Source organism: Stegodyphus dumicola, chromosome 12 (assembly GCF_044657685.1).
Source record: "Stegodyphus dumicola isolate Sdum_Otavi_A_Nest chromosome 12, ASM4465768v1".
In the NCBI taxonomy this organism is placed as follows: Eukaryota; Metazoa; Arthropoda; class Arachnida; order Araneae; family Eresidae; genus Stegodyphus; species Stegodyphus dumicola.
In genome coordinates, this window is record NC_140779.1 from 5,566,185 (window position 1) to 5,578,847 (window position 12,663).

General features: G+C 31.4%; 1 protein-coding gene across 1 annotated transcript in view; it reads left to right on the forward strand.

The window, feature by feature from the left end:
* LOC118197442 (uncharacterized) overlaps positions 1-12,663 on the forward strand; it is a 576,327-nt gene that overhangs the window by 108,128 nt on the left and 455,536 nt on the right. Inside the window, exons 22-26 of the mRNA XM_085827453.1 lie at positions 149-268; positions 3,102-3,200; positions 5,279-5,443; positions 8,279-8,377; positions 12,173-12,313. Of these exons, the coding sequence (XP_085683579.1) occupies positions 149-268; positions 3,102-3,200; positions 5,279-5,443; positions 8,279-8,377; positions 12,173-12,313 (624 nt within the window). The remainder of the gene's footprint in view (positions 1-148; positions 269-3,101; positions 3,201-5,278; positions 5,444-8,278; positions 8,378-12,172; positions 12,314-12,663) is intronic.

Genomic DNA, 12,663 nt, shown 5'->3' on the forward strand with positions numbered 1-12,663 from the left:
CTCAAAAATATATTTCTGTCTAGAGATTTAAATAAAATTTATATTGATAAAATAGTAAATTTTTTTTTCTGCTAATAGTATAATTCTTTATTTTCAAAGTGCTATTAGTACTTTTAGAAGATCTTTTTTCAAACATTGTATATTTCAGATTTCGAATAATTTTCCTTCTTGGTATGAGCGTTTTCTAATGTTCATGGATATGAAATTAGATGAATTTGCCTGTGAGTCATCTTCAGATACCTTTTTTAATGACTGTGAAGAATCTGAAGTAAGCTTTGCATTTTTAAACAGTGTCTAATATTGCAGATTGACATCAAAATATAATTTAATTATATGATGATATTCAGTATTCTATAAAAAATATATTTTTCATGTTTTCAAATACTTCCTACAAAAGTAGCAGAATGCATGGCTCTAACAAAAGCAATACATTGTGATTTATTTTTAAAATGGAAGTAATGCACAAGGTGGAACTTTGTAGCTATACTGGCTATCAGCAGGAAAACAATATCCTGCTCTTGCCAGTTCCGGTTGTAGTCCCATGTAGCGCCTGACAGCGAAGAAACCTAAATGGAATTTTCTCTTGTAGAGGTGGAAGTGTGTGGTGAGAAAGAGAAAAAAGAAACTCCTTGCTCCTGTGCTGGTACTTCTTAGATGGATTCCGTCGAGCAGAGGCTGGAGGGAGGAACTTGTGTAGGATAGCCAATTACTTCAGATGAGCACTTAAAATGTTCAGAAAATCCAAATTAAATTTGATTATAGAAAGGACATCAGAAACACTTAAATAGGGAAAACAATGTAATGCATATCTGGGTTGTTCCTTGAGATTGTGGTGACTTCTGATTGGTCAATGAGATCTGAACTCAAGAGATGGGTGGCGAAGGGGCAGAAACGTTTGTCTTCAGCTCAGGATTTCATAATAATAAGAATATCCGTAAAATTAGCAGGATTTTTGTTGATGAAAACCTATTATAGATATAAAAGAAACAAAAATAAAAGTTTGTGAACTCTCATTAATTTGAGATGTTGTGGCCAAGCTTTAGTTTTTTAAATAATTATTATTAACATACTTATTAGCTTTACCTGTATTTGATTCATTTTTTCCGTTTAATATGTGGTCATTTAGGTCAAAAAGGAAGGGTGAAAATTCATCATCCACCACCGTTTAGTTCTCACTCAATCTAATTTTAACTAAATTTTTTTAATTGTAGATTACCCAGTTCTATGAAAATTTATGACACTTAAATTCATAGTTCTTCTCAGTGCTGATTTTGAAAATAGTCTCAGTGTTTTATCAGTTTCTGTTACCCTTTTCTCCTGCAATTATATAAACTGTTGAGCTGATAAACCTTGAGTGTTTAAGATGCTTCCGGCCATCAGTTTCTGGGGAGAGAACATTTATAATTCTTTCATTGCTGGCATCTGCATAAGTCGTATTTAAGTTTGGGATGGTCTAATACAGGAATGGATGAATTTTAAATGTTTCGACCCATAAATATTTCTCACACTTAGCAGTCCAAGAAAACTTTTGTTCTTCTTCTACTAGGTCATGTATAGCCTGGCAATTTTAAAAAAATATTTACTGTTGCATGCAAAGTCTGAGAAAGCATTTTAACTGATGCATAATCTTGAGGATGGCAGTAATCACAAGTGATCTTGGTATATTCAGAATGTGTACCTTTGGTGACCAAGATAGATAACTTTTCATTATAAATAATTTATATTTTGAATTACTTAACTTTGCATCTGAATTTCTGTAGTGGCTTCCTGATAATTCTCAAATGTTCCTTAAAAGTACATCTGACTATAATATTATCCTAGAAATATATGTAAGACATGCTTCATATGTTCAAAACTGTCTTTATTAAATTTTACATTGTTGCTGGAGCATTTCACAGTTCAAATGTAAATTGTTAAGTCCCTGACTCATAGCAAATGTAGTCCACTCATGATTTTTAACTTGCCAATAATTGTTTTCCAGATCCAGGTTTGAAACCATTTGTTTCTTGCAAGTGTGTCTAATATACCACTTTGTCCGGAAAGTAATTTCACTTTTTCCCAACAGAGGGCTTAATTGTATTTTTTTACAGCCATCTTCACGCTTAAGCTGCTTAGTCATTATATATTTTAACATTTGACGTAGCAAGGCTTGTTTGTGAAAACAATAGATTCTATGCAGTAGTTTTTAGTTGGTGATCTTTCAAATATGGAAAGTGAAAAGCAGCACTTTCAGCAAATTTTGCTTTTTTTGCTATCAAAAAGGTAAAAATGCTGTTCAAGCAAGAAAAAAAATTATCTGATATGTATGGAGAAGATGTATTAACCAAACGCCAGTGGTTTGCAAAATTTTGATCCAGTAATTTTGATCTTGAAGATGAACCACATTAACCACAGAGGAATGCAGAAAGATATTTTCTTCCCCTTTTTAAAGTGTGACTGGGCATTAAGGAACCCAATTGCCAAATGCTGGTGGTGAAAAATTATCATCCACCACCTTTTAGTTTGGGCGCCACAGTCGAGTCATTAGGATTTGATGCTAATTTGATTTTTTTATGCTGGAGGTATGTAAAATATGCAATGCCCTCACGGGGACTTGAACGTGGTCCTCTCGAATATGCGTTGAGTGTATTACCGTTACACCACAAAGGCTTGCAGAAAGGAGGGAGAACATACCTTATATACTCACCCTTTTAAAGGGCAACTGGTGATTAGGGGACCAAACCGCCAAATTGCTGATGGTGAAAATTCATCATCCACCACCTTTTAGTTCAGGTGCTACTGGTAGTGCCCTCGCTGGGACTTGAACGAAGACCTCTCGAATATAGTATCGTTACACCATGAAGGCGTGCCGAAATGAGGGAGAAAATACCTTATAATTTATTTATTTTTGCCAGCAAACTTATAAAATGATACTGACAAAGAAAGTATTTGTTATGTTGATAAATTATGTTTTACTATCATTTTGAGATTCAAGCCATTTGGTCTAAGAACAGTGAAAGAATTAGTTTTGTATGATTATTGAAAACTCCTATTTTATTTTTATGCAGTTGGTTATATTTTTGAAAATTCCTTTATATTTGTGTGTAATCTTTCAATGATAGGAATCTTCTTTTTATGATGAGGAGCCTGTGTTCCATTTCTCAAAGAAGGTCTATTGTATAGAGCTTTTGAAATCATTAGAACATAAAAAACTTAAGCAAGTAAGGCCTTTTTTAATATATTGTTGTTTCTGTTGCTTTTGGATATTCAGGGTGTCCACAATTAAACTTGAAATTTGTGAGCAGTCTATAGCAAAAACTATGCAGCAGAATTGCTTTAGAATTGGGTAACGACAGAATGAAATTATGTAAATTTTTTGAAGGGGGGAGAAACAATAAGTTTTAAAAACTGCCACTAGATGGCATTCTGCAATGTAAACTATTGGCATATGCAAGTGTTGTAACCATGGTAATTCTGTGCACGCACAGCAACCCTATAAAGATGTAAGAGGCAAACCACAGTCATACTCCTTTCCAAGTAAGGAAAATGATGTTGATGCTCCAGGAACATGCTTTACTGATGAAATTGTTTTACTAAAATGGAGACTCTGCTACCAAAGCTTTGCAGAAATTTCAGTCTTTGATACAGTTGCGAAAAGGTCCACTCGCTAGTCAAGGACTAACAAACATGATTAGGAGATTTGAAGCAACAGGAATATTGGGAATTCAGCCAGGAAAGGAACGAAAGTGTGTTGCAGCACAGGTAGTGCATGATGTAGTGACATAAGTGGAGGAAGACAGATCTCAAACCATCGGCAGCACTAGTGTTCAGCGTATTGCAGCATCTGTTGACCAACCACGTTCTATGGTTCATAAGATTCTTTAAAAGGTCTTACGCTACTATCCCTATAAACTGTCACTAGTGGAGCAGCTCTTACCAGTTGATCTGAATAGTTGACAAGCTTTTGCGTTGCAGTTTCTTGCATGAGGTGAGCTCCAGGATGAATGGCCATGGAAGATTTTGTGGACCGATGAGGCCCACTTTCATGTGGAAGGTGTGGTTAACATGCACAATTGTCATATTTGGGCTACTACAAACTCGCATCAATTCCTACAAATTCCATTACACTCTTCGCATGTAACAGTTTGGTGCGACTGTACTGAAACCTTCACTATGGGGGTCCCCCCCCCCCGAAGAGCACAGTGCCGCATGGCCTGTAACATGCACCGTCATGGGTCAACGATATGCTTCATTATTAGATCAATCCGTTATTCCAGCTCTTCAGGCAAGACGATGTGATATAACCACAGTGTTTATGCAGGCTGGTGCTCCTCCACACATTGCCCGTTGTGCAAAGTGCTTCACACAACAGGCAACAGGATCATCAGTCAGCAATTTCCTGTACCTTGGCCTCCTAGGTCGACCAACTTGAATCCTTGGCACTTTTGGCTGTGGGGATACCTCAATGACATGGTCTACCATGATCGCATGATATCTCTATCTGATCTTAAAGAAAGCATAGAGTGCCATGTCTGTAACATTCCCCAGTTCATGCTGCTTTCAATAGTCGAACATGTGATTTTACACTTCCAGATGGTAACAGACAATGGTGAACATCATATCGAGCATGTTTTGTAAACTTTTGTAGATTATTTATATGTTCTCAATAATGCTATGATACACCCCTAGAGGTGGTTCTTGTAACTCATTGTTTTTTATTTCCTTGATAAAATTCCCATCATTTCATTCTGCCACTACTAAATTTTCATGCAATTCCGCTGTGTAGTTTTTGCTACAGACTGCTTGCAAATTCCAAGTTTAATTATGAACACCCTGTATTGTTGTTGGCATTTTTTTGTTTCTATTCATGTCTTTGACTCTTCATAAGTTGAAAATGCATTTATTTTTAAATTACTTATTTTTTTAACTGTTTACTTAAAATAAAATTGATTTGCATATTTTAATCATCTTTATGAAATAATGATAAATTGTTTGTTAATCTGCTCTTTTAAATATCAAATTCTCTTAAAGTTGGTTTAGTTTTTAACATTTATTTACTTCAGAGTATATTGCATTTCTAGACATTTGTACTTCTTTATAATCATAATGTATTATCAGATTAAGGAAAAACATGCTTCTTTTAGATAATTTTCTGTCTGTTTACATTATAGAATTAATGCTTAGTTCTTTAATGCTAAAATATAATGAAATATTTTGGACCTTTTATAAACATTTATTTTTATTGAATTATTTGTAGTGTTATTTACAATAAAATCTAAATTTTCTTTCATTTTTCTAGCCTGTTTATGCTATTACAAGTTGGAATGAACTTTTTTTAAGAGCTCTTTTAATGCATACAATAGAATATGAAGAAAAAAAATCTACTGAAATAATTTGGGATCCAAAAGCAGATGAAGCATTATGTCAAAAAACAGGGTCTGAAAGTGTTCAATATAGGTCAAAAGTATGTAATTATAAAGAGGTATTTTTTCACATTAAATATCCTTTTTTTTTATGTTCATTAAAAAACCCAGATCATTGAAGAATTGAATCTTTCAAAAATTCTTCAGCTCTTCAGAAATAATTGGTAGCTTCTTGTGCTTAATTTTGAAAAAAGAAATTACAGTAGCAAAAATTATTGCATTAAAAAAAAATTAAAAGTGCCAAACACACTGCAACAAGGGAAAAAGGAGTCTTAGTAAAGAAACAAATAATATAGGTATTTTTTGTGTTATATTTTATACAAAGTTATTTCATTTATAATTAAAACACATTTTTTGTATAAAGTAGGTATATCTAGCGGTTAGAAAACAAGTGACAAAATAAGGGACAATTCCATATTTACTGGCTGGGCAATTTACAAATTCAATTAGTATTTTGCATGTTCTGGAAGCACAACTTAAAATTTATGCTAGTGTTATGTAGTACACTGTTCTAATTTAAATATTTTAAACAAAAATCACTTTTTCTTGAAATGATATGCCAATATATATATTTAATGGTGCATTCTACACCTCAAATTACGCCTAAATGCCGAATTTTGTAAAAATTGTACAATTGTACTTCCATTTATTTGAAATTGAATGCTGGTACTGATTTTCAGCTTGGCACTGCAAAATAATTTTACTTCATTAACTTCTAATTTTATTTTAAAATTTCTCTAAAGAATAGTCATGTGACAACTCAGTGGGAAATCAGAAGCTTGGCCTATTTACATCTGCATTTTAATCGCAATATCTCTGGTATCTTTAAGAAATACTTAACTTTTTTAATTTGCATATTTTAAAAAACAATTATGATGTCAGGGAAATAATGAGAGAGTTATTTTAAGAAAGAAATTCCTTTAAATTTACATGTATTTTTTAATACATTTGAGACTTACGATTATCTGTCATATTAAACATAAAGGATTTGACTCTAGTATCTGATAAAATACATAATCAGAGAATAATCATAAGAAATATCTGAATTAAATTAAGACAACTACCTCTGAAACTAACTGTGGGATCTATTATTATGGCTAGCCTAACTTGTCTGACCTAATCAGAATGAGTACTTGAATTTTATTGGGGCGAAGAGTGCAAGACTGTGTCTGTCATCATCATGAGTCTTGAGCACCACATAGGTGACAATATGATTGCCCAGTTCCACCCCAATTTCAAGGGAACCACCCTGGGAAATATGTCAGACTATTTTCCACTCCTCTTCCCTTTCCACCAAATCATTCGAAATAACTTTTGGCTCACTGTATATTTTCATTGCCTGATGCTACACAAACATAATGCATTTGCAAGTACTCATGCCTTTTGCAGGATTTGAACCTGGCACCTTCGCTACAATAGTCAGCATCACTAACTGTTATCCTATCTGGACAGTAATGTTTCTGTTAAAAGAACTAAATATAATTATTTTGCAATCAGAAAAATTATAGGTTGCAGTCTAACATTTTAAATAAGCATATGCCGTTAAAATTTTTAAAAACCTAAAATAATGAATATATAAAAACTTTTAGAAATATTTTTGTGTATTTTTTTAAATAAAAGCATTATCTAATATTGTCACCTTATAACAGTAAAGTTTTTGGATAAAATTAAATACTTTAATGTTCTGGCTTTTTTTTTTTTTTTTTTTTTTTTTTTTTTTTTTTTTTTTTTTCTAAATATAAATAAATGGGATAAAGAAAAGAATATTAAAAAAGCATATTCTACTTAAATTAAAAGAAGTGTGCTGTGATAAGCATATGATGTGTATAATGCAAAAGAATTTTATTGCAATTTAGATTTTGATTTGAATGTGTACAGTAGTATATACAAAAAGTAAAGTTAAAAATTTATTAATTAATCTAGCTAGATTTTTAGTAGTTTATTGGAAATAATAGCATAATGTTTTGAATAATATTTCATTTATCATTAAAACTGAAATTTTGAGTATTACTAAAAACAAAAATATTTTTTCCTTGTAATTTTTAGAAAACTTTTTCCTTTGGCATATTTAGAAGCATAAAATCAAAATATGTGGGGGGGACACTTATCTTTTCAGGAAAAGTTCAGTTTTGTATCAAAAGTCATACGTGAAATCAATGATACACATAAGTCTTAATATATATCCTAAATTCTGCTTTTGTGACATGAAAAACACAAAGTAGAATTTTAGCAATTAGCTATCTATAAAAAAAAGTTATACAACTGTGCTTTGGGGGAAATGTATTTTTTATTATTTATTTACCATAATTTTCTTCTACATTGTTGAGTTCTAAATACAGTTTTGAATACTAAATGCTCTTTTTTGTCGGGGGGGGGGGAATTACTGAGAACAATGTTTACATTTTAGTCAATTGCTTAAATCAGTTGCTTTAAAATACATTCATTTGTGAAAGGAAGTGCTTTTTATTTTTTAATGAATAAGTTGTACAATTTTATCATTCATTTCTCTTATATATCCGTCTATCTTTTTTATTTTACAAATTCAAATTTCATAAATTTTGCTTGAGAATCTAAAAAGTCTAAAGTGATCCTCTCATTAAAAATTGCAGATTTCGTTTAACCTTTATTATATATATGCATTAGCAATTGCATGTTTAATGATTATTTTTGTTATAAACGAAAATTTTTTAAAATTTATTTCTAGCTTTATTATTAGTACAAGGAATTTTTTTGTTTTGTGTTTTGAAAAGGTATTGATAATGAAATGATATTAACTTGGGCTAACACACACTGTTTGCTTTTTTCTTATTTCACCAAAGTTCAGTTTTATTTGAAAATGTTACGTACTTTTAAATATATTAATATTTCCCTGCTAGATCATTTGTACTGAAAATTTAGATGAACTCTTGCTTTCCTCTATACATTTACTTAAAGAAGAAAATAAGGTAGCTTCGCAACTAAGAAAAAGAAAGCAAGTAAGATTTGTGATTTTTCTTTAAAATAAGTTTTTTTTTCCTCTTATGATTTATTTGAAGATTGATTTTTTTTAAATCCCTACAAAGGATTAATTTGATCATAGATAAATTGCAAACATTTCGAACATTTGAACATAGTATAAATAAATAAAAATTTTAGTTCTTTGCATATGTATTAAAAAAATGTATGCAATGGAACTCTTTTTAATTACTCATGATCTCAGAATAATATATTGCAAAAATAAAGAATTTTGCAATTTCTTTTTCCCAAGACATGACTTTTATATTTAATTTATTGTTAATCAGTGTCATAAGCATGTAAAAATGCTACTAAAAATCATGCATTTATTTTAAATAATATAGAAATGTAAATATAGCATAAAACATACTTTTGCTTATCAACTTAACCCCTTAATCTACAATGACGGGCATAGCCCACATGCGATGGTTGGGCCAAACCTAACTTTCACGGGCATAGCCCATGTGCGATGGTCGGGTCAAACCTAACTTTCACGGGCATAGCCGGCGTACGGTGATCGGGCCAGAAGTGAATATTACGTGGAATATTTGATGCACAGTTACAGTCTGATGCAAGAATTGTAGTAGATGCAAGTATTACAAAATGTTTATTTATACAAAACTCCAAAATACCAAATTAGTAATCTGTAATGGTATGATATATCTCAAAGCATTCTGGTACATGTAACGGAACTTTACACTTTTTATACTTGTGTTCTATGTGGATTTTTTAGCCCACCAGCGGCCGAGCGGTAAAGACGCTGAACACTGGTAGTTCGGTCTGAGGTTCGAATCCCGCGAACGGGCTGGCTGCATGGGCGTTTTCGTGGTTTTCCCCATGTGTAACGTGTATACGAGCCAGTTTCCCTTAGAAAGTCCTCCACAAAAGGCATCCCTCCCTTTAGGCAGATAGCCCTCGTGTGCTTTGCCATAATTAAATACACCAACACCAATCTATGTGGATTTTCTCGTACTTGATCTGCATTAGTGATTCATTTTGGTTACAATATTGTTCCAAAATATGTCATCAAATATTAGATTAAATATATGAAATTCTCCTCTACTTCTTCCTAATTGACATAAGGCTTCCTTTCTTATGCCAGGAGTCATCGTATAGTCCCAAATTTTTGGACTATTTCTTATTTCTTTCCAAAGCCAGGACTCTGGTAGTTGACCATCATCGGATGTATCATCAATAATTATTCGCCTATACTTTCTTCGAAAATTACATAATTCATCATGTTTACAATTGCCCAGATTAGTGTGTTACACAAGTCGTGCAAATGTCCCAAACGCTGCACGAGCTTGTATACTATTTCGGCCCAACATCTCCGAATCTAAATTGTAGGTTAAGGGGTTAATGTGCATTTACCTCTATGTCTTACTGCAGAAAAGAGCTATGATAGATTTTGACATTTAATCACTGTTAACTAAGCTAGTATACGAACACGAGAACAGAAAGAGATTAGAAAAATTTTAATCCGTTTCTAATCTTCCTAACTTTTGAAGATATGCTCTAAATTCTTGAAACTTTTGAGAGAATTTGATTGAATACACACAGGGTGTTCACACTTTTTGAGTATGATTTTCGATAATTTTTTTTTAAAGCAAATGTTTTAGACTAAAATTTTCTGGCAACAGCTTATTATTTGAAAGGAGAGATATCATCTTCTACTTTTTAATTTAGTCATCTTTCAAAATATTGAATTAAACAATCTGTGGATTGAAGATATATTTTTGAGCTTTCGAAAGAGAAATATTCCCATTCTATATTTCAAAAACATTATAAAATGCATGGTGTTAAAATTTTTAGGTTAAAAATAAGCAGCATTATTAATTTGAAAAGCCAAATCAATTAATACATTTTCATGGAAAGAAGATTCCAAACTAATACCCCAAAAAAGATTTAGATTGTTTCTAAAGTTTAAACGTTGGTTATAAAAATCAGTTGCAAAGTCTTTAAATATATCTATAACAATAATAAATACAATAATAAACTCAGATTTACAACTTAAAAATTTGAAAAACATAATGTTTGTCAGCTTTTGCCAAGGCATGTGGCTCAACACAAAACAATTTGTATAACCCTGCATGAAAATTATTTAGCAGGAGGTAAATAGAAATAAATTGTGACATTGGAAGAAACATAGATTTACCTAAATGGCTGCAACAAAAAAAAAAAAAAAAAAAAAAAAAGGTTTGTTTATTATTGAAAACAAAGAGAAAAAAAAATGTATAAACATTTTTCCGTCGTTGCAAAGAAAGTTTCGGTAAGGGGTTTATGGTTGTCACAGGGTCCTTAGAATGGAAACAAATGTTAAGATCAACTTAACGTACTATCAAGAGAAGGTTTTTAAGTCTAATATTTAAAGAATAGATTCCATTTCTTTATCCCAGTGACTTTAAAAAAGTAAAATTTCATCAAGACAAAACAAAAAGTTGTACTTTGAAAAGTGCACTACTTTCCTTGAAAAAATGAAGGCTGATACATGCATTTTATATGTGTCTTTTCAACACATTCCTGCAAAGTCCCCTGATATTTGACCTGTGAGCTATTGTGTTTTTAGTCTCTTGAAAAAAGTGCAAACCCACTGTGATTGATGGGCTCTGGAAAGTGGTGGAGGAGGAATGGAAATTGCTATCCCTGAAAATTTTATAAAATCCTTTTTATGATGAAAATTATAATGCAGACTTATGGTTAAAAAAAAGGCTTACAGGTAGAACATTTAAGAAAATGCTCTTTACATTTCAAAGATTAACTAAAGGATTCCAGAATCTTTACAAAAGGTATAAATGCCCTCCGCATTTTGGCTGGTGTCTGGAGGTCTAGATATTGGACGCCAGGATTTCAGACTTTGCACTGTGTTATAATTCCTGGCAATTGCCTTTGATTTTTCTCAACTCAAAGCCTTCAAAATTGTTTGTGTTTGTAGCATTTGGCTTCTTCCAAGGTTTTCCAGGGTTGTCTTTTTACTGTATGCACCTATAATTTTTTTAATACTTGCAAAAAATATTGATTAGATGGTGGTTGCCTTAGATGTTGATTTTGATACAAAAATCAGATCAAAATAAATAAGAAGCTTTATGAAAGAGAATCACAATTTTGCCCTTCCATAAAGCTTTTAATTTATTTTTTCTGATTCTTTATCAAGATTATCATCTAATGTAACCTAGTCTTCCAGAGTGTCCTGATTAGGCTATAAGATGTGAATATTATTAGCATACTTAGATGCATTGATTGTAGATATGAGGTTATATTTGAAGTTTTGCACCTGCAACTTAATTTCATTAAAAATTTCAGTCCCAATAATGCTGTAAACAGAAGCTGAATATTTGAAGAATTCTTCTGTTCCCATTGAAGCTTAAAATGATTTTATGAAATCAAAGATAGAAAATGTAAAGATGGTATTAGTAATTTAATTTTATAAAAGGTCATATATACTTTAAAATAATAGTTGAAAATTAATATACCAATTCCTTTTTTCGAAGAAGAAAAAATTTCCAAGTATTCAGTTCTTTTGACTTAAAAATACAGGGTCATCAAACATCAACTTGGGAATCCTTCTAAAAAACAAATATATTTTTAGAAACAAAGTGTTTTATTTTTACATGACCTTGAGGCTTATGAATTGCATTCCATAGTTTTTTATGAATGACATGTTATGTTTCATAAATGTTTCATGTTATGTTCATATTCACATGTTATGTTTTTTTGTTGAAAATTTTGCAAATTGTGACTGAGTGTTTGAAGGGACCACTATAGACATATTTTTTTAGGAAACTTTATCTCTTGTTACTTGGACTGAGATTTTCATGAATTCTATTCAGTCTTGGAATGTGATGATGAGAAAGGAATTTTCATTAATACAATACAAAAATATGCTTCTTAATTGGAAAGGCAAAGTGGGACCAAAAGAGGTAAGCTTCTTTAGACTTTTAATAAAATAAGAGGATGATTACTGATATGATAGTGTGATCGAGTGGGTACCTACGCACTAAAGCCTTATCGACAGAATCTTTATTAAAATTTTTCAAACGACATAGTTCTTGCATGGCTCTTGTCTTAGCTGTGAATGTTCTTGTTGAGAAAAGAAAATAATAGGTCGGTATTTAGTTATTTTCTATGAACATTCTTGTGTTTAAAATAAAGTATTTGTATTTTAATGTTGATACATAATGTTGCAATGATAATCAATAAAAGTGATATAGAACAACTTATTTTTTTATCTTAATACTGGAAATTATGTTCTTACTATAAAAATATATCA